Source organism: Bidens hawaiensis, unplaced genomic scaffold (assembly GCF_021521415.1).
Source record: "Bidens hawaiensis isolate Kalapana, Puna unplaced genomic scaffold, B.hawaiensis_p1.1 tig00033876_1, whole genome shotgun sequence".
NCBI lineage: Eukaryota > Viridiplantae > Streptophyta > Magnoliopsida > Asterales > Asteraceae > Bidens > Bidens hawaiensis.
This window is the reverse complement of record NW_027495839.1, coordinates 174276-201713: the sequence shown is the minus strand read 5'-3', so window position 1 is coordinate 201713 and position 27438 is coordinate 174276. Positions and strand designations below refer to the sequence as shown.

Here is a 27438-nt window from a genome sequence, read left to right as displayed (position 1 = left end):
TTATATGTAGCAGCAGGAGGTGTAGTTTGATTTTTCCAACAGGGTTGTAAAACCATATGACTCAAGCCGCCACCTAGACCCAATAACAAGCAGATCTTTTAGTTGAAAAATGCTTAGTGGAATATGACTTATGCCTATACCTTCTATATTCAACTCCTCCAAACATTTTAAACCTCCTATTTCCTCAGGTAATTTCTCAACTAGAACACAATATGGGAGATGGAAACATTTGAGACGTTTCATCTCACATATGCTGTTGTTAGGTATTACGTGTACACGGCTGACCCGAAAGGAGTCGGATAGGGTAACAGAAATAAATACAATACAACGGCTCGGGCCTTAAGAACTTAACGGTATTTCTAATTGATTTATAAAACGAATAATAATACGAGACGAGTAAACGCAACGGAATAAATGACAAAACTAAATAACCTGAAACAAAGTTGGTCAGCGATAATATCCTTAACAGCGTCGGCTTCTGTTTCTATTAGCGACAATATCCTTAACAGCGTCGGCTTCTGTTTCTATTAATTCAACATATGCACTTGAATTAATAATAACCAATTATGTGGACGATGGCAGTAGTAAATCTCTTGCAACACAAAAGCAAGAACCAATAGAATCTCTTTGGCGGCGTTGGTTTCTCACAAGCAAATCACCACTAATTGTTAAAAGACAATTGCAATATAATAATAATATTAGATGGTGGCGGCAGTAGCTTTCATGAACACACAGATGCAAACAAACAATGATAATAATCGTAAAGCAGTAAAGATAGGAACACGGGATTTACGTGGTTCGGTCACGGTGAGTAAACTACGTCCACGGGCAACGAACAGGGTCTCTTCTTTTATTGAGGTGCACAAGAAATTACAAGATACAATATGGTTTATATAGGGAGGCTAACTAGGGTTTATTTCTTTCTCCACAAGTTACAAGAAATAAAATAAACGGGCCACTAAAGTTGAGTGGGGGGCCAGCCCCTTCAAGTCTTCAACCGCCCAACCCAAGACGGGCCGGGGCTACACCCGTATAGAACCCAACAGCTGTTTGGGATATCTCGTAGGAATACGCATTCCGTTAAGTGCAGCTCTTCTAGACACTCTAATCTGCCAAGATTTTCAGGCAACTGCCCTAGATTCCAACAAGATTTAAGCCGAAGAACTTTAAGATGTTTCAATGTACAATTGCTATCCAGAAAATGTTTAATATCTGTTGACAATAAAGTTAGCTCCTCTAGACATTCTAACCTGTCAATCTCTTGGGGCACCTCTAGAATACTGCCTTCGAGTGTAAGCTTCCTTAAACATTGTAAGCTGCTAATACTTCCTGAGAAATGCACTAGGTTAGTACATGCACAGAGACCAAAAGAAAGAAGCTTCTCAAGATTTCCGGTTGACAAGGGTAGACGTTCCTTATAAATACATTCAAACTGGAACTTAGGAAAGTTACTGTTAGGGTGTAATGGACATATATCTAAGGACCTCGCAATCAAATGTAACTCAGCTGAAGTACCAAAATCAGGAAACCAGGGGTTAACCAAAAAAGGTTTAAACCTGATACAACCCGTAAGTTTTATGTGGACAAGCCGTTTTAGGCATCCAACGGGAGCGTGAATTTCTACCAAATTATAACAATCTTTAACGTCTAACCGCTCAAGATTTGAAATAAGACCAAGGTCAATGGTTTTCAACATAAAACAATATTGGAGGGAGACACTTTTAAGCTTTAGGCTTTCAACGGGCATGTGAAGTTCTACCAAGTCCCCACATTCTTCAACTTTTAACGTCTCAAGACTCAGAGCCCGCCGAAGGTTAAGGGTTTTCAACTTACAACATTGGAGGGAGAGGTGTTCGAGGTTTAGATTTTCAACAGGCATGTGAAGTTCTACCAAGCCCCCACATACTTCAACTTTTAATATCTCAAGACTCAGAGCCCGCGTAAGGTTTAGAGTTTTCAACATACAACATCGAAGGGGGAGGCGTTTGAGATTTAGACTTTCAACGGGCATGTCCAAGTCCTCATATTCTTCAACTTCTAACGCCTCAAGATTCGGAGTCCGCGCAAGGTTAAGAGCTTTCAGCTTACAACATCGAAGGGAGAACTGTTTGAACTTTAGACTTTCAACGGGCATGTAGAGTTCTACCAAGTCCTCACATTCTTCAACTTCTAACCTCTCAAGATCCGGAGTCCGCGTAAGGTTAAGAGTTTTCAACTTACAACATCGAAGGGAGATGTGCTTGAGCTTTAGACTTTCAGCGGGCATGTAAAGTTCTACCAAGTCCTCACATTCTTCAACTTCTAACCTCTCAAGATTCGGAGTTCGCGTAAGGTTAAAAGTTTTCAACTTACAACATTGAAGGGAGGTGTGTTCGAGCTTTAGACTTTCAATGGGCATGTGAAGTTCTTCTAAATTCTCGCATTTTTTAAAAACTACGTTCTGAAGATTACGAGTCTGTTTAATATTAAGGGTTTTCAACTTACCAAGTCGAAGGTAGATGCTTTTGAGCTCTAGACTTTCAACATGAAGTTCTACCAAGCTCTCACATTCTTGAAGACATAACTCCTCAAGATTTGGAGCACGCATAAGGTTAAGGATTATTAACTTACAAAGGAAGAGGTTGAGCCTTTTGAGCTCTGGGCATTCAACGGGCATGCGAATATCTACCAAGTCCTCACATTCTTCACTGTCAAACGTCTTAAGAATTGTAGTCCGTGAAATGTGAAGTTCTGCCACATCATTACAATGAATAACTGTTAACGTCTCAAGATTTGGAGTCCTCGTAAGGTTAAGGTTTTTCAACTTGCAATAGTGGATGTCGAGAGTTTTGAGCTCTAGACTTTTGACGGGCATGTGGATTTCTACCAAGCTCTCACTACCTTTAAGATATAACGTCTGGAGATTTGGAGTCCTTGTAAGGTTAAGGGTTTTTAAATTCTCACAATTATTGAGGACGAGGTTCTTGAGCTTATCGGGCATGTGAAGTTCATTCAAATAGGTATCTTCTACAGTTAAATTGTTGAGATTCTGAGCCTGCACAAGATCTAAGATCCTGAACACAGAATTAAGAATTGTAAGAGATTTGAGCTTAGAACTTTTAATGTGCATGTGAAGTCCTGGATCACTGCAGCCACCAATTTTTAACCACTCAAGGTTCGGAAATAGCCCAACGTCCAAGGTTTGCAAACTACAACCACCGATATGAATGAATCTGAGCTTCTTTAGAACCTGTCATGAACCAAAATAAAATGAACCAGGTCTAATGACAAACCAATATATATAGCGTTATAATTAAAGAATCATGAGAAAAAAAAAACAAATTTGCTATAATTCTACCTTTTTTTCTCCCTCTTCCCAAAGTTGATGGATATTTCTGTCGGAAGAAATGCGAAGGCCAACAAGATTAGTTGCTTGAAAAATTTTATGCCAAGAAGTAAAAGGAAAAGCATCCCAACATAAATATCGTAAAGACTTTGGTAGGTATTGGATATATTCATCGTATTCAATATCAGTATTAATGTCAACTTTTCCTTTACGTGCCACTTCAAGAAATCTCAGCTCCTTCATATTTTTAAGACCCTTCATTAAAATAACTGGATCAACATCTGACCGCAGTTTTAAACATCTTGTTGCTTCAGTACCCTGTAATAAAAAAGCAGATACATGAACCTTGTGTGGACAAATCATTATGTGTTAGTTTTCTCCACCTTAAAAATAAATATAAATCTTGCCTACCTTGTCTTCAACCAATATATCATTAACTTCCTCTTCAATCCACAATCGGCTATGTCTGTAAGGCTGCCTGGGGTGCAAACGGCGGACGATATTCTTACCCATTTCTTCTATATGGTCATGCATACCCAAGTGCCCAAAAATAGATAGTTATAAGAGATTTTTGCTCTAGAACTTTTAAACCGCTTCTGGCATGAAATCCGCAGCTTTCAAGCGCCACAATTGCCTCTTCTTTCTCCCAACCTTTTAGTATGCATGCAACATCTAGGAATATTTCCTTGTAATCCTCTTCTAGAGAGTTGTAGCTTAATTCCAATTTTTCAACAGTTTCCTTTAAAGGAATCATTTTTAGTCTGTCTAGTGCATCTGTCCATTCAAGCTCATCTTTACCACATAGAAATGAGCCCAAAACTCTTATCGTCAAGGGAAGACCAGCAGCATATGATACAACTTGTTCTGATAGCTCTTCATATCCTGGAATTGGAATTTCTCTACCAAATGCATACCTACTGAAGAGGCAAATCGCCTCCTCATGTAATAACAGATTGACATTGAGAATCAAGTTCACGTGGTGTGTTTCCAACACTTGCTTATCTCTTGTTGTGATAATAACTCTACTTCCCAGCTTAAACCAATTTGGATCACCGACTAATGCCTCAAGCTGTTCCATAAGATCTACATCATCAAGAACAAGAACCTTTTTACCACGCATCCTATCTCTCATCATATTTTTCCCTTCATAAACACCATTTACGGTGATATCTTTTTCATTTAAGGCATCCATAAGTACTTGTTTTTGCAATGACTTCAAACCACCTAACAAGCCTTTTGAAACTTCCCTGACATTCTCAACAAAGCTTGAGCCTTCGAACCGATAGGATATATGATCAAAAACAGCTCTTGCCAAAGTTGTCTTCCCGGCCCCTCCCATCCCCTTGATCCCAATCAGGCGCACATCATCAATATCAACTTCTAAAGATGAAACCACATGTTTTAAACGTTCCTCCATGCCTACTAATTTTTCATCAATTCCATAGTTAATGGGACGTAGCTCTAGTGAGATCTCCTCAATAATTTTTTTAATAAATTGAGCTTCATGCCTGTGTGTTAAATAAGATAATGATAATTAATGAATAATTGCTTGCTTATTTCATCCCACATAATGTGTATTTATAATACAATACAAATCTTGTAATTTGAGACTAATTCTTAATTTACTAAATATACAAAGTTGCCTAATATATGTACGACTATTACTCCCCCGCAGTCGAAGCGAAGGGAGGACTGATGCTTAGACTGGATCGAAAGTCATCGAAGAGGACGCGTGGCAAGCCTTTGGTGAAGATGTCAGCAACTTGATGGCGAGACGACACATGAACCATACGAACATTTCCTTTTTGAACCTGTTCCCGAACAAAATGAATGTCAAGCTCGATATGTTTAGTGCGTTGGTGCTGAACCGGGTTACCCGACAGATAGATAGCACTAACATTATCGCAATAAACTATAGTTGCACGGTTCAGTGGGCGTTGGAGCTCTAGAAGAAGGTTACGCAGCCAGCAGATTTCAGCGACAACATTAACAACTCCACGGTATTCAGCCTCTGCACTGGAGCGACTGATGGTAGACTGCCGTTTAGAGGACCATGAAATGAGATTGTCGCCTAGATAAACACAGTAACCTGATGTTGAGCGTCTCGTGTCAGGGCATCCAGCCCAATCCGCATCTGTATAAGCGCGTAGAGAACCAGTGTCAGAGGGACCCAGGTGAAGACCAAGATTAGGTGTTCCCTGAATGTACCGGATAATTCGTTTCAAGGCATTCCAGTGAGTAACCCGAGGAGCATGCATGTGCATGCAAATTTGTTGCACTGCATAGGAGATGTCGGGGCGTGTAAACGTGAGATACTGTAGGGCACCTGCAAGAGAACGAAAAGCGGACGGATCATCATGAAGGGGACCTGTGTCTGCACTGAGCTTGGGTTGCGTGTCGACTGGTGTGGCAACCGGCTTACATGAATCCATAGCCGCACGATGGATGATGTCTTTGACGTAGGCCGATTGCGAGAGAAAGAGATTGTTGCCTGTACGAGTCACCTGTATACCCAGAAAGTAGGACAAGGGCCCCAAGTTTTTCATTGAGAATTCTCCTGCAAGACTGGACATTAGTTTTTCATGGAGGTAGTAAGTATGATGTCATCGACGTATATCAGGAGATACGCAATGTCACGACCCTGGTTATATATGAACAAGGAGTTATCACATTTACTTTGGCGGAAACCCTGCAAAAGAACAAAATCAGTGAACCGTTGGTACCACGCCCGAGAGGCCTGTTTCAGACCATATAAGGATTTCTTCAGGCGACAAACATGATCAGGGTAGTCCCGATCGCGAAACCCCATGGGTTGATGCATATAGACTGTCTCATGTAGAGTGCCGTGTAAGAAAGCATTAGTGACATCCAGTTGATTGATCTGCCAGGATTGAGCCAGAGCCAGTGACAAAATAAGTCGAATAGTGGCCGGTTTAACAACCGGGCTGAATGTTTCGCCACAATCTATACCTGCCTGCTGACCACGGCCATCACAAACGAGCCGAGCCTTGTACCGTTCCAACGTGCCATCAGACCTGAACTTGTGTTTAAATAGCCACATACTACGAATAATATTCATGTCGGGAGTGCGAGGTACAAGCTCCCAGGTCTTATTTTTAATAAGGGCATTAAATTCGTTGGCCATGGCACTATACCATTCTGGAGTGGACAAAGCAACCTTGGGATTTTTCGGAATTGGTTGAAGAGTAGTGGTGTTGAGGTTGAAAAGGTGCTTGGGTTTGACAATGCCACTCATGGAGCGGGTGCGCATAGAATGGGTATTGGCTGCGGCAGGGGGTGGGTTTGGGGCTGGTACGGGATCGGGTAGATTAGGCGATGGGTTGGTGAATGGGCCGGGTGTAGTAGAAGCGGTAGAGGTGTTAGGGGTGTGAGTTTGTGAGGGTGGTGGGGTAAGAGAGTGGGCTCAGGGAGTTGTTGAGGACTGGGCCGAATGAGAGGGTGATAATGGGCCTTGGGCAGTAGGGGATTGGGTAGTGTGCTGGTCGGTTGAAGTGTGGGTTGGGGTAGAGTTATTAGGTTGGGTGGTGGAGGTTTGGGCTGGGGATTGTTGGGGCGGCAGTGGGCCGGTTGGGCCAGGGGAGACATGTGACCATATTAGAGGGTTTAAGGTTGGTTTAGGAAGTCATACGTGTGGGCTGTGGTTGGGGACTGTATTGCAAATGGGAAAATGGTTTCCTCAAATTTGACATGTCGGGAGATAAAGATTTGATTGGTGGAGAGGTTTAGACATTTGTAGCCACGGTGATTTGGAGGATAACCAATGAAAACACACGGGTGTGAGCGTTGGGTTAATTTATTGATGGTTGTGGAGGGTGTTATGGGATAGCATAGGCAACCGAAAACACGTAGATGGTCGTATTCCGGTTGACAATTGTATAAGAGGGAGGTGGGGGATTTAAAGTTTAGTGTTTTGGTGGGTAGAATGTTTAATAAGTATGTGACGGTGGCAAGGGCATGGTGCCAAAGGTTGGGAGGTAACGATGCTTGCGCGAGAAGGGTGCGAAGCATGTTATTGATGGTGCGGATTTTGCGTTCCGCTTTGCCATTTTGAGAGGAGGTGTGCGGACAAGAAAACCGAAAATGCATGCCATTTGTGTCACAAAAAGTGTAAAAGTTGTTGTTAGCATATTCGGTTCCATTGTCGCATTGGAATTGTTTTATTCTTCTCTCAAATTGGGTGTTGACGTGGGTGTAAAAGGATTTAAAAGTGGCAAAAACCTGTGATTTATGGGAGGGGAAATGTCCATAAGAAATCTGTGTAATTATCAAGAAACAACACATAATATCGGTGACCTCCCGTGCTAAGGACGGGGGAGGTCCATAAATCACTATGAATAATATCAAAAGGCATAGAAGTAGAATTCATAGAATCATAAAAAGGAAGTTTAGTACTCTTCCCAAAAACACATGGTTTACACAAAGTGTTATTTATTTTGGAATAATTAATGAAAGACGACAATTTTAAAGAATGTAAAAGACTATTTCCCGGGTGTCCTAGACGTTAATGCCAGCAATCTTGTGTGATGGTGGTGAAGGCGGATGGTTGGTTGGAAGTAGTGTGGAGAGGAGCGGTGAGCGGATAAAGATCGCCGGTGCTGTTGCATCTAAGGATGGGCGCCCGAGTTTTGAGATCCTTCACAACAAAACCAAAAAGGTCAAACTCAATAGAAATAAGGTTATCAGTGGTTAGTCGTCTAACAGAAATTAAGTTTTTGATGATGTGCGGGGCAAAAAGGACATTGTTTAATTTTAATGGTGGAAAGGGTGGTGGTAGGACTTGGTTGCCTTGTGCCACAACAGGAATAGATTGACCATTACCAACAATTATAAATTTATCAGTGCACGTATTAAACTTGGACGGGGAGTATATACCTTGCTGGTTGGCTGAGTGGGAGGAGGCACCGGTGTCCATAACGCCATGATCGGGTGGGTTGAGAGCCATCGTATAGAGAGCTTGTTCGATGTCTGTAGGGGTGTAGGAGTAGTTCGCCTGATCCGGATGAGCTCCTAATATACCCTGGTTGTTTTGTTGGTTCAGCCTGGATGGATACGGACAAGTGGACGACCCGAGGATGGCTGCGACCACTTTTGAGGAGAATTGTTCATCAGTTGCGACCACTGGTTGGCTGTCCAGGAAGTTGGAAAAACAATATAGGGGTGGTTTGGAGATGCTTGAGGCTGGCGGTTCCTGTTATTATTATTATTACGCGGGCGACCCCGTCCACGACCCCGAGACCTATTCCGGTTACTTGCAGAAGCGTCGGTGGATGGCTGAGATGCTGCAACAGCGGCTAAGGCAGTAGCCGAGAGCTGTGCAGCCGCTGCTGATTGGCACTTCTTCTTGGCTTCTTCGTTGGTGAGACGGGAACGAACTTCAGAAAAATCCGGAAGTGGATCACGGTTTTGCAGAACTGTGGATATTCCATCAAACTGTTCGGTCAAGCCTGTGAGGACTTGAAGCACGAGCATACGGTTGTCGATGGGAGACCCGAGGCCTTGTAGTTGGTCAGCCAACTGTTTCGCATGCTGTAAATAAGCGGACATAGAAGAAAAGTTGGCGAGATTCAGATTAGCGAATTCTTGGCCAAGGAAGATGGCACGGGTGTGGCTATTATCATTGAATTCTTTCTGAAGCGCAGTCCAGGCTTCAAAAGCCGACTGACCAGGGACGCAGATGATGTGTAGGAGATCAGTCGAGATGGTCCCGTATATCCACTGGAGCACAAGAGCATCCAGCCGAGACCAAAGGGCTGTCTTCGGGTCAGCGTCCGTCGTTTCAGAGGACGAAGAAGACGCGGGTTCGGCAGGCTTTGGGGAGAGGTGTTGGATGACCTCGTAGGCTCGACAGTGTATCTGGAAAAGTTCCAGCCATGTGGTAAAGTGAGGCGATTCCTTTTCCAGAACCATGGGAATGAAATTGCGGATATTGGTGATGGTCATGGCTGGATGGAGTTTGGGATCCATGGCAGCCTGAATAGGGGATAATGGATGAAGAGAATGTGAGAGGAAAGGAGGAAGAAGACCGGCGGCAGTGAGAGGCACCGGTTGAGGGGTAGGGTTAGGATGTTAGAGGAATGATACCATGATAATTAATGAATAATTGCTTCCTTATTTCATCCCACATAATGTGTATTTATAATACAATACAAATCTTGTAATTTGAGACTAATTCTTAATTTACTAAATATACAAAGTTGCCTAATATATGTACGACTATTAGATAAAGTTACATTAATCTCAAATGTATAACGTACAATCATTCTAAGTAATAGAGTATGTGAATATGAATATGCTTATACGAATATGAGAGTTACGTACAAGGATAAACATATATAGACAACATAATCATTAAAACTAAAGCCAGAGTTTATTCATATCCCGCGTCAATGTATATACTCTCTAATATTCGCGTTCAATCAATAAAAATGACACGTTTGAGTTAGAATTTTACAATAAGACTGAAATACCATGGATGCCCCTCTTGAACATAAATTAGAAAGATATAAATTGAAATAATTTAACAGAGATATGTAGACGGAATATATGTACCCATCAAAGGTGTTCTTCAGCTAGATCTGCTGCTTCTTTCAGAGCATCTCTCCATTTTCCAGCAACGTCCAGTTCTTTATGTTTGGCAAATGCTTCTCCAACTGCCCCACTTTGTTTCCGAACTTCGGTAGGTTCCACATCAAAGAACACTGGGAACGCAGTGTGCTTGTCTGTCTTCTGGCACTCCATAATCTTGACAAGCTCGTCTAAACACCACGATGAAGATGCATAGTTCTTAGAGAAAACGATAATGTAAAATTTAGAGTCTTCTATGGATCTAATGAGCTCATCATTGATCCTTTTTCCTTTCTTGATTTCCTCATCATCTCTGTAAGTGTAAATGTTTTTATGCTGAAGAGCATGATAAAGATGATCAATAAAGTTCTTACGGGTGTCTTTACCCCTGAAACTTAAAAACACATCATACTTGAAGCTCTTTTGAATGGATGAAGCCGAAGTAGAGGCCATTGAATGTATGGTTGAAGCTGAAAACTTTAATGCGGGAAACTTATGTGAATTGATTGCAAACAAACACCCAAGAGATGAAGAGTGCTGATACTAAGAAGACAAATGTGTCGGCACTGATTGATATAATTTAGCATGTGATGCGTGTAACAATTATTGGAGAAAGGAAAGCCACTTATTTGGCCAACAGAATAAGATTTTCCATTGGAATTTTGAAAAGGAAGATATTTGGCCATTTGGGTGGGCATTTATTCCTTTATACTTTATATATATATATATATATAGTAGTTTTTATCTTTCGTATTACGGGGTTGTTTTACATCATTCGATTCTAATATTTATATATTTTTTTAAGATTTTAATTTTATTTATTTTAAATAAGTTAATAATATACTTAGGATTTGATGATTAAAGAGTTTCACAAATAAATGAGATACCTAATTTAAAAGTTATTTGGGTTTGGTAAGACCAATGACCTGCTTATTTTTTTTACTATAAAATTATTTCTTAATTATTAATAATATCATTTTTTTTAAATCGGTAACTAATTTTTAGTATATCCTTATTTTATAGGATTTTCAAATCAAATATTTGGTGATATTAATTATTTTAATTAATGGAATGTTATAATCCGTTTAAGAGTTATATGGGTTTTGTGAGACCCGTACCCGTGAATTCGAGTTAAATGCATGAAAAGCCAAATAAAACAATATGGTGGCTTGAGAGAATATAGGGAGGTTTCATATATATATAGCGTAGGGATATAATAAAAATCCCCATGAGTTATGAAAACTCCAAAAACTCTATATCATCCATTGATTTAATGTCATCAATGGCCAAAAATAATAGTTGATTTTTTCTATTAAAATATCAAATTACTTTTAAAACAATAGTATAATGGGAAGGGTAAAAAGTTATATGTTCTACACACTTACACATCAAATATTTTTTCTAGACTTGTCAAAGTCAAACAATAATTAGTTTAATATTTGTTTTCTCTCTTTTTTAATCTTTTCAACTCTTTAATTCCCAATTACAAAATAATAACTTATCTTAATTTTTTGAAAACGAACCTAAAAATCATAAAAGCAAAACATGATTATTTTAGATTCTATATTTTATATTACAATATTTTTAAGCATGATATTTTTAGATTCTACTTTTTATATAAGGTTTTTATTTAAATGAGTTTTTTTTTAAATTTATTAGCATGTTACTTTTCTAAAATCTTACAGCATGCTAATAAAATGTCATGTTGCATTGCATCATTTGTAACTTTTCGTTACTTTTTTAGTATGTTACTTTTTAAAAAATTATTAGCATGTTAATTTTTTAAAATCTTACAACATGTTACAACATCGTTGTTACATCATTTTAAATGCATAACATGTTGTAACCATTGTTTTTACGTTATTTTTAGTGCACAACACATTGTAACAACTTGTCATTTGTTGTTATATCACGCTATAATATCTTTTTAAGAAACAAATTGGTGTTACATGTTGTAACCTTTTGTCGTTACATATAAATTTTTTATTGTTGCATCTTGTAAATTTTTAAGTTTTATAAGAAAAAGTAAAATATTGGGTTTGTAGAAACGTAGTAAAATCTTTGTAAGAAATATTACATTTTTGTCGTTACATGTAAATTTTTGTTGTTGCATGTTAATTTTTGTTGTTGTATGTTTTAATTCCCCTCTTTAGGAATGGGAAGAGGGGGGGCACAAAATTTTAAAAATATATCCTTTATATATGTTTATTATATAATAGTTTTTTTTAATCAAATGGTCTATGTCCTTTGTATTTGTGACGGAGCAAGAAATTTTCTAAGACTCGTTCCCAAAAAAAATATTATTGTCACCGTATATAACAAAAAAGTTTTTAAAAAAAGTAAACATGGTATATAAGAAGGTTTAAATAAATTTATCAATTTAATTACAGTAGTAATACTTAAATCAAAATTCAAAATTTATATTTTTCTTATAGGTGTATAATATTTAAATATAAAGTTCGAACAAAATTTTAAAACAATCTAAAAAAATTTAACCTTGAAGCACACTTTAAGCAACAATCATTGTTTCTAGGAATAACTAGATTCATTGGTTAAAATGGCATTTATTTTTGTGAAAATTTCCAAAATAGTCCTTTTTAGAGATGATTTCCAAAATAGCCATTTTTTTCTCAAAATTATTTAAGATTTGGACTGTCAAGACGTATTGGGAAAAGATAAAAATAATGAGAGAGCAATCCAAATTTTGAAGGAAAGTCAGTTAGGAGACGGGATTTGGGGAAATAATGAAGGGAAAATCCAAATTATTTTGAAATCTTGTAGTAAAAGTTCATATTTTTCCTAAACTTTTTTTTTCAAAAACCGTCTTGAGAGACTATTTTTTATGTTTCTTACCTTTTCCGTTCATATTTTTAAATTATAGGAATAAGAGATTTTCAAATCTCGTCTTGAGAGACGATGTTCTACCACCACCATCACCGCCCACCGTTCGCCTTCTACCACCACCACTACCGCCACCATCCACCACCACTCACCGTTCGCCGCCACCACCATCCACCCACAGTCCTCCACTACCACCGTCTACCACCCACCCGACGTTAAATCACGAGATCCCCATCTTCATCTTCTTCTTTTTCTTCTTCCCTTTTTCTCACTCTATAAATCCATCCCCTCTAATTCACACACATTACTTCAATTCCAACATTATAGACACAAACCCACTTATTCAATTCAACCAACTGCTTTAATTTTCAGAAATGGAGCATGCCCACAAGATGTTTGACGAAATGCCTGTGAGAAATGAAGCTTCTTTTCTTGACCAGAACAAGCCTGAATTTAAAGAACTCGATCTGGGTCTCGGCAAAACATCCAACAGATCTCATTCCGGCAAGCTTAACACTACTACTCTTGACAGCCTGGTTGATCTGAACTCCGACGGCGGCGGTGGCGGTGGGGTTGAGATCGGCTCCGGCCATGGCGGTGGGTGGAGATGGTCAAAGATTCATATGGTGGCGGGTGGTGGGTGGATGGTGGCGGTGGCGAACGGTGGGTGGTGGTGATGGCGGTATGGTGGTGGTAGAAGGCGAACGGTGGGCGGTGATGGTGATGGTAGAATCTCGTCTCTCAAGACGAGATTTGAAAATCTCTTTTTCCTAGAATTTGAAATATGAACGGAAAAGGTAAGAAACATAAAAAAACAGTCTCTCAAGACAGTTTTTGAGAAAAAAAGTTTAAGAAAAATATGAACTTTTACTCCAAGATTTCAAAATAATTTGGACTTTCTCCTCACTATTTTCCCAAATCCCGTCTCCTACCAGACTAACCTTCAAATTTTGAACTGCTCCTTCATTATTTTTATCTTTTTCCAATGCGTTTTGACAGTCCAAATCTTAAATAATTTTAAGGAAAAAAGAGTTATTTTTGGAATCATCTCTCTAAAACGGACTATTTTGAGAATTTTCCCTTTATTTTTTTACAAATACATTTTTAGTTATATTGAAATAACATTTATGTCAACAAAATTATATTTTGAAAAACCTAGAAAAAAGAGAAAATGATGTTTGTAAAGTGGAATAATCTCTTTTGTAAAGAAGTGAGAGAAAGACATCACAGATGGATGAACAAAATTACTAATACACCCGTCGTTGTTTGTAACAAATAAATGATGTGGCAGCATATGGTTCATAAGATGAGTTTTTATGGTTTCTTTAACTAAACCAAGTTTTCAAAATATACAAATGATAAGGTTTCTTTCAGAAGTATTTCTTAGTGTAAGAAGTAATTACAATTAATCATAATTTTTTTTATGATTTATTTTAATAAAAGAGGCATCTTAGTACAATCTTTTTATATATATAGCAAGTAACTTATGTGTAGGATAAGTTATATATTTTTTTGTTTTTAATTTAAATATTTATATAATATAACTAGTTTCATTTACCATAAAAAATCGATTTTCATAAATCTATTATATCAACAAATATAACTAAGTTACAAACTATTTTTTTCTTTAAAATGTTTTTTTTATGTATTTTTAATTTATGATTAACTCGTTCATTTTAAATTTTTGAACTTAATCAAATTTACACATACACAGTACATAAATGATTATACACACGATAAAATTTACACATACAATTCAAAATAGCACCTTCACAGTGTGTATATATATATAGGGTTAGGATATATTAAAAACCTCTATAAGTTAAAGAAACCATGTAAAATCTATTAGGCTGAGGGGTGTGGGGGGCTCTAATGGGGGCTTTAGTGGGGGCTCCAGCCAATGATATTATGACGTGTGGCAGTGAGAGAAACTGGATAAGGGGGGTATTGGAGCCCCCGTTGGAGCCCCTGGCCCTGGTGTTGAGGGGCTCCAGCAGGGGCTCCAGCGAATTTTTTTTTTATTTTTTTATAAATATATTCAACCAACGTATTATTAAAAAAACTCATAAATTATTAAAAAAAACACACATTAATAAAAAAACACATTAATATCTAAAAATAAAATAAAAATAAAATTACTAAAAAAAACATTATTCTTAATCTTCGGCTTGGTCTTCTTCGATCAACCTCTTTCGGATACGTTCCTTTTGCTTTTCCATTAGCATTTGATCGACCGGATTTAGCTTACTGAAGTCTCTAGTAAGGAAGTCCAAATCTCTCATTCGACTTTTTTCCTTTTTGTCATTAGAGACCACCTCCATGGTTTTGTTGAATTCATTGAGGGATTCAACAAGATTGGCGATGTTTACGGCTTCCCCCTCAGCCGGTTTTTTCCCCTTGGCGTCCCTTCCCAATGGCCGCCTCCTCGGCGGTGAAGACGTTTCCTCCTCCGCAATGTTTAGGTCGAATCCAACGCGGCAATCCGACCCGATTGAAGTGCTATACGCTCCTGACGAACTAGTTTTAGTCCGTTTCGGCCGTACTTCCGCATCAACGTCCGGCGCCACCAGCTCAACCCACTTGGAACACCTTTTCAACCTCTCCCACAACTTTAAATCGTCCCACGTCTTCACCGTCCCATACCTCCGCAAACACTCCTGCTTCCACTATTCGACCGTGAAATTGTAAACCGCCAAATCACCACTGCCACTTGGTCTCATACGACCGCTGTTCCTGTTGAAAAGATTAGTAAACAAGCCGACAAATTTTCTGATTTCGGACCACCGACCCGAAATCATATCGGCGTTCCGCTCTGTACTCCCAACGAGCGTATAGAACGTCTCCCTAACCTTTGTCCAAAAAATCTTGCTCTTTTGATAGTCGGCTGCAAAATGAATAAATAAATTAGATTTCCATTTAACTTTTTTATTTAACTTTTTTATTAAAAATCATTTTTAAAAACGTTAAAACAATTACCGCAACGCCGATCCTCAGAAATGACTATCCAAGCCCGACACAAGGCTTCCTTCTCATCCGATGACCACGGAGTGGTTTTCCGTTTAGTCCTCGGAGTCGAAGCCGGTCCCGACCCGTCCGTTGCAACTTGTTTTTTCCGGTGGACGCGTCTTCTTGGTCCCGTAGCTTCACCGTGTGATTCTTGTGTCTCCGGAACAACAAAGTTAGGAGACGGTTGTGTGTTGGATGGTTGAAAGCCGGATGATTCTTGCGGCTCCGAATAAAACATCGGTTGGTGCGGTGACGACCATAAATCGTCGTCAATATAATCTGAATCTAGGTTTGGGTACCAATTTCCAGCCATTTTTTTAAAAAAAACTTGGGAAGATGGGTTGATTTTGGGTTTTATTTTGAAGTTGTGGTGATTGATATGGGTGAAATGGGGTATTTTATAGGTGAAAAAAGGTTTTTTTTTTTAATTAAATAAGAGCCCAACGGCTCTTTGTATATGTCCAACGGGTCTTTGCACACTCCCCTATGCCACTTTATGCCCTCCTCTGCCGCTAACCCATCACGCCTGCTTGGATTTTCGTGCTCGCGCCCCGTTAGCGCCATGGCTAGCGCCTGGTGCTCTAGCGCCCCCGTTGAAGCCCCACACCCCTCAGCCTTATGACCCTTGATCTAGCTTAATCAACATACCAGATTTAAAGATAGTGGTTTTCATAAACGATGCTATAAAATAATAGAAATAAGGACAATTGAGGGTAATTTAGGGATGAAAATTTGATTCTCTTTCATCTCTGGCCTACTTCATATCACATTGTACTCTCTATTTCTTTTTACTTTACCAAAGTTTCTTTCTCTTTCTCAACTTCTTACTTTACCAAAAAATCTTCAAACTTCAAAGAAAGAGATTGTTTCAAGTCACTCTGGATAGCTTACAAATATGAAAAAAGTATTTGCTGTTCTTCATTTCAAAAGGGGTTTTCGGTTCCCGTAGAATAACTCGACGAGATTGTGGCGTTCATGTTGCCGAAAAAGACCCCGGAAGCTTGATACAAAGTGAACTTGAAGATCAAAAGCTTGAAGACGAAGAAAGTGCCATTTATGGTTATTTTTTGAAAAAATCAACAGACGGGAGTAAAATGCTTGTTTATTTGTTTTAGATAGTTAATTTATGGTGTGAGTCTTACCAATCAATTATATCATATGCCAGTGATAAAAAACTTGAACGTCAATATTAAATTATTCCTACTAGGTTTTCATTTTGACAATTAGGTGTTTAATGCCACAAATAAGCTTTTCTTCCAAAACAATTTTGAAGTAAGTATTAAATATTTCTTTTCCTTTAAATCATAACTTTTATATATTTTAGTTTAACATTCATCAAAGAAAATCAAATTCGATTAATAAGATTTTGCAATATATACGACAATGTATGCACACAATTTTTTTTTTGGGTTTAAATGTTGTATATGTTTGAAATTGTAGACATCTTTTAACATATTTAAAATTTAACATTTTTTAAAATTTAACATTTTTTAAAATAAGTTTATATTTTTTAAAATTTAATATTTTTTCTAATAAAATAAGTTTACATTTTTTAATATATGTTAAAATAAGGTTACGTTCTTAAATATGTAACACATTCTAATAAAATAAGTTTAAATTTACATATTTTAGGGTTTAAATTATTACGTTTTTAAATATGTAACACATTCTAATAAAATAACATTTTTTAAAAAAAGTAAGTTAATTTACATTATTAACATAATTTACATATTTTAGAGTTTAGATCTTTTAATTAATATATTTCCTCCTGAAAAAAGTTATATTTGAACCACGAGCAATGCCAAAAATGCATAGAAAACAGTAATAAATAAATAATTTATGTAATTAATTTGTTGCACGGTATGAACAATATGACATAGAAGTTAGAATTCATAAATATTTCTTTGATACATGCATGGCATTATAGACTCGTGATATGTAAGACAAATTAAAGAAGATTGGAGGTTTTAATGTTTAATTTTAGTTGTGATAAAGAGAAATGTGATTTGGTTTGGACATGCACTACTAATGGTGGAAGAGTGATAAAGTAAATGACATATATGCCCTTAAAGTTATAGTATAGAAAAATGGTGGAAGTTGGATGTGGACAATTCTAAACCACTCAATGAGTTTCCAAAGGTTTTTACATCTAGAGAGAGTTTTTATTTTATCATTGCCCTATATCTATATATAAATATATATATGAACCTACACATGATAAAATTTACACATACATAATTAGAAATACCATCTACAAAGTACATATATGAAGTTATGTAAATAAATAACATAATTACTACAATCTTTTTAATCCAACCAAATTTAATCATATCTCTATCTCTATTATATAGAATGGAGGAGTGAAGGACCCCTTGATTTTTAAGATGTCCAATCTCTAATATAACATGTACAAGTTTCAATGCATAAAATTTAAATAAATTAGGGCATTTTTTACTTTACACAAATTGTTATTTTATATTTACAATATATATCCCTTAAAACTTACAATATATATCCTTAAACTTTAGTTAACTTTTGTAATATCTAGAAATGTTTACATATTTTACCCCCCATCTTTATTAAAAAATTTGATAAACTTACCTCTTTTTTGCTTTTGCCTTTATTTTTAAGTATATAATGTTCTTAAAAAAAACTGAACCAACCATTACGACGTGCTTATTTATGTTGACGTTTCGATATAAAAAAAATTCAAAACCGATTTGTAGATTATAATGTACAAGTCAATGAAGCATTAAAGTACAACTTAGATATACAACTAAAAACCTGTAAAATGTTTATAAACACCCCCCTTTCTACTTTACATTATCAAATATGAAATTACAAAACCAGTCCTTCCAATTATGCAATTCAAATTACAAAACCATTAGAATAAAATAGACTCAATGTACACATAAACTTCTATTTAGTTGTGGAATCACAAAATCATCCACATACCAAAAATTTATTAATATCAAACAATCGACAATTTTCAAGGTGATGAAAGGGTTTATTATAGTTTCGACGAAGTTGAGGACGATAACCACAACTTTTATCTGACCAGGTTCCTAAACTCACTAAATGTTAGTGGTTTGCCACCTCATAAACTTCGATTGAAGATTGGATGTCCAATGATACTGATACGAAATATCGATCCATTATGGTTTATGTAATGGCACAAGTGTTTGATTTTACTTGTTTTTTCTTCATGTTTTTCCATCATACTAAGTTAACATTTTTGTATTACATAAAATAGAAAATTGTAATGGACGAAACGTAGAAAAAGTTTGAAGCTTTTGTATGTATACTAACTACATATGACATTATTACATTGTTAAAATATATATGAGAGATTAAATATCATTTTCTTTTTTTTTTAGTATCAAAACATGTTATAGAAGATGTAGCAATGCAAGTAGGCAACAAAAAAAATCTTAGCCTCCACCGAATGTATCATCGAAACCTAGGCATCAACCTCTTTGTGAATCTTTAGATAGCATATTCGCCGATAATAAATAGTGGTTGAAAAATCAAGATGAGATAATTAGGATATGGAAGAAGTATAACTAAAATTTATTATTCTTGTTTTAGTTTATTGCACTGTCATTATAGTTTACTGAATTAGACAATAATTTTAATGTCAGTTTATTTTTTATTTCACATGCGTAACAGTTATAAAAGAGATATACCATATTGATGGTGCTAACTTAAAATAGTAATAACTATAACAACAGTTATATAATAAAGTTCTGTAAAGTATTATACGAATAACAAAACTAACGAACTAAAGTACTATTGTACAATATCTCACGAGTTGACTTATGAACCAACATAAACGACTACAGCGTTGCAAATTGTTGTAGCCGCCGCATGGCGCGGGCATTCAACTAGTACATTTTTAGTTCTTTGATGGTATATACGACTTACAAGTACACTAGTACAAATCTTTTTCTAGGAGCCTAAAAGAATTTGAAGCAAAAACCGCTTCAAATGAGTTAGAAATTTTTTAATTTTTTTGTTTTCGTTTTTATAAGCGCTGGAACCCAAAAGGACCGCTCCTAACATAGGGTACATGGAGTGGTATCGGGGTGGGCTCGGCTTGGCCTCAGTATCGTAGAAACACCACCTTGGGTTCCTCGGGCCTACAAAATTGAACCCGCTTCGGGTTTGCCACGCCAAAGCTCCTGATTGATGATTCACCAGTTATAGGAACTTAACATTTTAAAGCTACGATTTTAAATCACGTCTACCTTTCCTCACCTATTACTAACCTCAACACCATAATCATATCCTTAAAATAAAAAAGAGAGGATAAAAGGTTATTTTAATTATATTTATTATCATTAATAAATATTTAAGGAATGTTCCGGTCTTTAACGGAAAGCCGGTGCAAATTAGTAGTGTGGCTTGTGGTTCTAAATAGGGCGAACATGGCATTTATAACTTGGGAGAAATGACAAGCCTTTGAAGTATATAATTGTATTGGTAATATGTATGTTAGTGAAGAATGATTCCGTGTGGTATGTAAATCGTAGGTTAAATTGTAATTTTAAATATGTTCTACTCCAATCTGGTGTTAATAAAATACAAGAATGCTTGTTTGTTTTATCGTTTAAAAAATTTAAAAGAATATTTAAAGATTAAGTATTTGAAAAGGGGGTGTATCAGTGTAGGTGTGACACTTATTGCTTTTGAGGCAAGATTTTCTAATAGTTGTTTTTATTACAAAATTACCCCTACTACTATAAATGATAACAAATGTCAAAATTTGGTTATCTTCTTCAAAACAAACTCATCTATGGAAAAATTTGCAGGTTATTTTTGAACACTATTTTCACTCCTTTCTCAGCCCGTCTTTCTTGCTTCACGTTTTCAGTATCTTGCAGGGGTCGGTGTCAAAATTTTGCGGGGGTCGGTTGAATTTTATCTTATATATAACACTAAACCTTTTATTTTCACAAGGTACACCGACCCCCATAGCCGAAGCATAGATCCGCCCCTGCAGGTGGGGGCGGGTTCAATACGTATAAAAAATTTTTGAATGAAAACATATAAATTTATATACTACTGAGTAAAAAACAAGGGGTGGCACCTCCGGGTCCACTTCACCATTAATGGCCACCCTATGAAGAAAATCTTAGCCGTCCACTTTTCATAAATGTGGTTTGTGTATAACAAAAGAGACTAATTGCATTTACATAAAATCTCACCTTAACATAACAAAGAAGTTCCAACTTCCAAGGTTTCTAACATGGTCACGACACGACTAGGAAATTCATAAACCATCGTAACTAGAGGTGTTAAAAAAATGGGACCGGTTTTAGGCAAACCGAAACGAACCAGTTTAGGTTTAAAACTGATTTCACCCAAACCGACAGTTTCAGGACTGATTTCCCTTAAGATCTACCAAACCGGTTTGAGGAAAACCGGTTAATAAACCGAACTGAACCGACGTGACTAGGTCGGCATATCTTGCTTCTAAACCGGTTTATAAACCGAGCGGTTTTGACCAGCTGTTGATCAAACCGGTTCGGCTTGGGTTTAAACCGGTTTTGAACACCTATAATCGTAGCTTTGCCATTATTGCCAGCTAGCCTAAGCCCATAGGCCTCATGTTATTACATTAAGGTACTTTAGCCCATATATCAGGCCCAAGTTTCATCATTAAGATTTAAGAAGTCCGATTTCGACTCCCTTTGATTTCAAATAAAAATTAAATATTTTTTCATTTAATATAAGTTCTACGGTTTGGCCCATAGGCCCCATGTTATCACATTAACTCATTAAGGTACCCCATGCGTGTACCGAGTAACTGTATTTAACATACAGTTGACTTGCTACAGTTTTTAAAGCTGACCTGTTCAGAAGTCAAACTGTGTGTTCCTAATGACAAACCTGGGTTTTTGTATAAAGTTTGATATGTTCATGTTAAATAAGTTTAGCAAGGTTTTATAAGTAACTTAAGTTCATAAAGAAGTTGTAATCTGCACAAATACTTAAGCTTAGTAACTCAAAACTTGATGGAAAACAAGGATTTTAGGTAACTTCAGACGACTTACAGCAAGAAACTAGTTATGCTTACAAACATCAAAAATGCAGACAACAGTGGAATTATATATAACAAGGTTATTGTAGTATCTATAAACGGCCAGACCCGACAGTCAAAAATCATACAGCTTCCAGTATCAAGTTGAGCAATCAAGATTAAATCAAGTACCAATTTTGATACAAACAGATTATGTTGCTGCTAAGTTTTCATAACTGGAATTTGATCTCATACTATACTCAGAGACAAGCTTCGCAAATGAGGATGATTTATCTTCCAGCAACTTTGTTGGAGAATCATATTCGTCAACCAGACCTGCATACCGAACATAAATAAATTACTTAGATCAAGACTTTAACCCCACAGACGACACAACAGACCCTGAAGTTTTTACAACAAACCTTGTTCTAGAACCAAAACCATGTCACTATCGAGCACAGAGGTAATACGATGCGCGATCATTATCACGGTTGAGTCGGTGAAGTGTTTCCCTAGTGTTTGCTGAATCATTCCATCAGTTGCAGTGTCGACTGATGCTGTAGCCTCGTCAAGTACTAAGACTTTGGTCTTTTTGAGTAGCACACGCCCGAGACACACCAGCTGCCTTTGACCAACGCTCCAGTTCTCTCCATTCTCGGTAACTACATATTTAGTAATTATCTTTTAGGTAAATTTTTAAAGTTAAATATAAGAAAAAGAACTGAGGCAAAGACTATGAGCCATACCTGGTGAGTCAAGCTTCCCTTCCTTGCTCCTCACTTCGTCTCCAAGTTGGCACTTATCAAGAGCCTGAATTAACAAATATAGTTAGATTATACTATTATAGCACAATAACAGTTCGAATGCATTCAAATGGATATTTTGTAATTTAACTACCTCCCAAATCTGATCATCTGTGTACTCCTCAAGGGGATCCAAGTTGCTTCGGATAGTTCCTTCAAACATGGTTGGATCTTGGGGAATTATGCTCAATCGTGAACGAAGATCATGAAGTCCGATGGTGGATATGTTGATTCCATCTATGAGAATCTGTCCAGCCGCGGGCTCCACAAGACGGAAGAGTGTTTGTATTAGAGTTGACTTCCCGCTGCCAGTTCTTCCTACAATTCCAGTTTTCTTTCCCCCACTGAAAGTGCACGTAATACCTCGCAACACAAGTGGCATATGTGGTGCATACCGAACCTTTCAAAAGAAAACCATTAAATTCAATTATCAATACTGAAAAATTTTAATTGCTGACAAACAAGTGCATGATTCAAGACTTTTAAGTACCTCCAGATGCTGTATATCAACTTCACCCTGTGATGGCCATTGATCATCAGGCCTGTTTGATTCTATAACAAGAGGAGGCTCACTAGGGATCGAAGAGTACTGAAATATTCTTTCAACCGAAATAATTTTGTTTTCGAGGTTGGTTAAAGTCCATACCACCCATCCTTGTAAGGTGTTCAAAGTAAGCCCGTAAGTGGCAGCCAATCCAGCAATACTTGGATCAATGTATCCCTCCGGGATAGAAATCAAGAAAATTAAAAACACAGCAAATGTAAACGAAGACAGCATATCCAAACGTATGCCCAACCATTCCATAGCCGCAGCAGCATGAAACTTCGGCCTTGAAAAATCATCATTTAGTTTTAGATTTGTTTCCTGGAATCTGACTTGTTGATCAAAGCTTCTAATGGTTATTGATCCCGATATTGTTTCAGCAAAATTCTGTATAAGTGGGCCTTTACAAACCCCAACTAGCCGGGCCATTTCTCTTGCTGATGGCAAGTAATATTGCTGTAACCAGATGCACAGTCCCGCAACAGGAATGAAAATAATAATCACCTGCCAAGCACATTGTGACATAACCGCAATGATGCCAAGAAGTTGAATGATTGCAAACACAAATGATGCAACTTGGTATGGAATTTGCAAGTCCACCGCACTTTGGTCTGTAGATGCCTATAAATATAAAGAAAAATATTAGAACCTTAACAACTGTAAAAAAGAAGTGTATATTGTGTTCTATGAAGAAGACGTTTGCTTACTCTATTTAGTATCCGTCCGCTTGGAGTTGAGTCAAAGAAAGACATGGGTGACCGGAAAATGGCCAAGTGCATTTGGTGGAAGAGAATAGTGGCGGCTTTATATGCAACAGTTGCAATAAGCAAGCCTCTTGCAAGTACGCATAAAGCACATCCAGCTGCTAAAGCGACATAAACAATGATCAGTGTCGTGCTAGTAACCGGGGCTGGGTCACTTGCTGACACCGGGGATGCCCAAGCCATCCAGTAATTGCTTCCAATTTGAAGTATTTGGAAGAGGATTACTGCAAATACTACAACTGGTGCAAGTGCCCCACCGTAAGCAGTTGTTATGTATTGCCAGTAGACTGAGAACCCGACTCTTCCTTTTTCTCGCTCTTCTTCTTGAACAAGTTGCGCCTTTGAAGCCGAAGAATCGTCTGGTTTACCATTTTGACCATTGTTTGTAGTCCCCTCCGAGCTATCTGTTTGTTCTTGGACAGTTGTCCCTATGGAATCAATGGCTGATAATGCTTCTTTATGTGCACCTACAAGTTCCATAAAATCGCCTCCAGAATTAAGAATGTCGTTGTACTTTCCGGCTTGTGTTATCCTTCCATCTCTCAACACCTATTTGTAATGTTATATCAAGTGAGATAACCATATTCATATGTGCAAATGAAATAAAATCTAACTATAAACAAAGAAGACAGTTATCATCTGGTTTCGGGCCTAAAGCCAGCCTAAAATTTATCCCTAGAAGTGTATTTAAAATGGAAGCTCAAATGTGCAAACCAAATGAAGCAAAGAATTAGATAGCTAACCAGGATAAGATCTGCAGCAGGTAAGAATTCTACTTGATGTGTGATGTAAATTACCGTCTTCGAGTCCAGAAATTGCAGCATGCATTCCTGTCATTCAAAAAATACAGAATGCACATTTGAATAATCATATTAAAATCTTTAAATATGCTAAACACACAAACATAGCCACTTACTTTGAACAGATGACTTCCTGTATGAGCATCAACAGCACTAAAAGGATCATCGAAAAGATAGATATCAGCGTCTTGATAAAGAGCCCGAGCAATTTGTATCCTCTGCTTTTGACCCCCGCTCAGATTGATCCCTCGCTCCCCAATAACCGTTTGATCACCAAACGAAAGGATTTCAAGATCTTTCTTCAAAGAACAAGCTTCTAGAACCTTTTCATACCTCTCTCTGTCCATCTCCCTACCAAACAAAATATTGTCTTCGATCTTTCCACTTTGAATCCATGGAGATTGAGCTACATATGCCTTTGATCCTTCAACTTTCACACTTCCAGATATCTTCGATATCTCACCCAAAATACAAGACAGTAAGCTCGACTTCCCTGACCCAACAGTCCCACAAACCGCAACCCGCATACCATGATTCACTCTGAGGTTTATATCTTTCAAAGTCGGGCTAGAAGATGCACTTGGATCCCAAGAAAAATTACCATCTATGATCTCAACAGCGATTTCGGAACTACCTTGTAAAACCCTATAAACAGCACTAGAATCGATGTCGTTGAGGCGAAGATAAGTGGCAATTCGATCAAGTGAGACTTTAGTTTGGAAAAACATTGATATCGAGTCGGGAAGATTGTAAATCGGCTCTTGAAGGATCTTGAAAGTTGCGAGTGCAGAAAGTACTTTCCCTGATTCAAGTGGGATACCAAGAAATAAACATGTTGCAAAAGTGGCCACAGCAACAACAATTGGAGCACCCCAGAAGATAAACGAAGTCATGGATAAGGTATACATATACTTCTTCAATGCACTTTGTTCTTCATCTCTAAGTTTGATAACTTTTGACAAAAACTTCATTTCCCAACCTTGAAGTTTAAGAATCCTCATGTTTCTCAAGATTTCAGATGTTGACTTCATCCGTTTATCTTTGGATTTCATCAACTCATCTTGAAGCTTTTCTTGTATGCTCCCGAGTGGAAGATTGGCCAACAACACAACAATTGTGGCGATTAATGAAGCAATGAAGGCTAGTCCTAAGTTTTTATATAGAAGCCATAACGCGACCCCAACTTGAATAAGAACTAGCCAAAAATCATGCATATACCAAGCATATTCATCTATTCTTCCTGCATCAACAGCCATGAAGTTGATGATTTCGCCACTTGAGTTCCCTTGCTTTGACTGGCCGGAGATGGTCAACCCCTTTTGGTAAATCATGGCAACAATGGCAGACCGCGCTCTCATTCCAGCTTGTTGGAGCTTGAAGTACCAATGTCGTTGTGTGAAACACCCTATAACCTTGGCAACAAGGAATGCAGCCACCAAAACAAAACCTTGGTTTTTGTAATCACGTTGTCCGTTTAAGTATTGAACAAATTCTTCTATGAGGTAAGGACCGACAAAGCTAGTCAACGAAGATACTAAAGCGAGTATTCCTGTGATGGCGACTTCTTTCCAAACGATGTACAACAAGGCTTTCGTGAGACGGAATGAAGTGATTTGATTACTTCCATTGCTTAAAGACTCCACTTTGTTTAACAAAACAGGATAAACTTCTTTCGCACTATCTATTTTTGCAAGCAGAGGGACATCTTCAAGGTCTAATGCTTTTTTGTTGCCTTTTGCAATTACAGAATTCATCCATGAAAATGTAACCAAGCTAAGGAAACTTGCATTTTCATAAGTTGATGCAACTTCAGCTCTAGACACACCAGAATTCAAAAGGGGTTCTTCAAGATTATTAGTTTGGGTTTCGTCCTCGGTTTTATGGGACAACCCCACAAAACAAAGAAACAAACCCATGATACTAGACACGGAATCAGAAACAAAGAACATAGGAATTGAATCATGGGCTCTTTTGTAGTAAACGTAGTCTACCACAACAGAATAACAAGAAACTGTAAAGAAAAACACCCACCAAACCCTTACGACTGCCGGGTACTTTCTAGTTATCGTGGACGAATTCGAAACAAGTGTGTGCAAATAAACGGAAACAAATAACCAAACAAGTGTTCCAAGAACAGCATGCAAAAGGGTTACAATCTTTTCATCGGTCCAGCCATTTCTATACCAATAAAAATTGTTCAAGAAGCACAAAACAAGATTAAAGAGTGAAAGAACAATAGAACAAAACAAAGTTTGTTTGTAAAACAAACACTTAGAGCTTTGTTTTGGAACCAAAGTTGGATCAACCTTAAATCTTTTCCAAACCCAAGAGATTAATAAGAAAATCAAGAACATAAATTGTATGGAAGCCGCAAACCCATGTAGGAAAATAGGGTTTATCAAAGGGTTCATTTCAGAATTGTAAAACATACCGAATCTTGAAAGATGTTCTTGTTTTCGGGGACTTTGAGGTTTTCAGTTATCACTCACTCGTGCAATAATGAGTCAGAAAGCAGGAGTGGTGATATGGGGTTTTGGGTTTATAGGTGTGTGTTTTATAGTCGGTTTTTCAATGATGAAAGTGAAGGTTGAGAGAGTCAAATATGGGGTTCTTGAAATAAGCGTGGTCGCCAAGGATCGGGGGATGGGGACATGGTTGAAGACAATGGGGTTTTGATTGGTGAATTAAATACTTTAAAGTTTGTAATTCCAAAGATTCTTGTGATAATATTCACTATAAGATAACAAA

The 27438-nt window shown here is 37.4% G+C and overlaps 1 protein-coding gene and 1 pseudogene across 1 annotated transcript; both read right to left on the bottom strand.

Moving 5' to 3' along the window:
- On the bottom strand, positions 1–10363 carry LOC143585520 (uncharacterized; annotated as a pseudogene).
- An 11413-nt stretch (positions 10364–21776) lies between these two features.
- On the bottom strand, positions 21777–27134 carry LOC143585511 (ABC transporter C family member 3-like). Its single transcript, XM_077067283.1, has 8 exons — positions 24807–27134; positions 24634–24720; positions 23834–24439; positions 23073–23747; positions 22677–22982; positions 22526–22589; positions 22202–22441; positions 21777–22115 (listed from the first exon to the last, which is right to left on the bottom strand). The coding sequence occupies exons 1-8, from the start codon at positions 27117–27119 to the stop codon at positions 21991–21993; spliced, it is 4416 nt and encodes a 1471-aa protein (XP_076923398.1). The 5' UTR covers positions 27120–27134; the 3' UTR covers positions 21777–21990.
- Between the last annotated feature and the right edge of the window lie 304 nt (positions 27135–27438).

What these genes read in the sequence shown, in the direction of transcription:
- LOC143585511 (XM_077067283.1), bottom strand. Translation starts at nt 27,119, where the DNA reads ATGTTTTACAATTCTGAAATGAACCCTTTGATAAACCCTATTTTCCTA. An exon ending in CAGGAAGTCATCTGTTCAAA is followed by an intron (nt 24,721 to 24,806) that starts GTAAGTGGCTAT and finishes TTTGAATGACAG; the next exon opens with GAATGCATGCTGCAATTTCT. An exon ending in AGGGAAGCTTGACTCACCAG is followed by an intron (nt 22,442 to 22,525) that starts GTATGGCTCATA and finishes CTAAATATGTAG; the next exon opens with TTACCGAGAATGGAGAGAAC.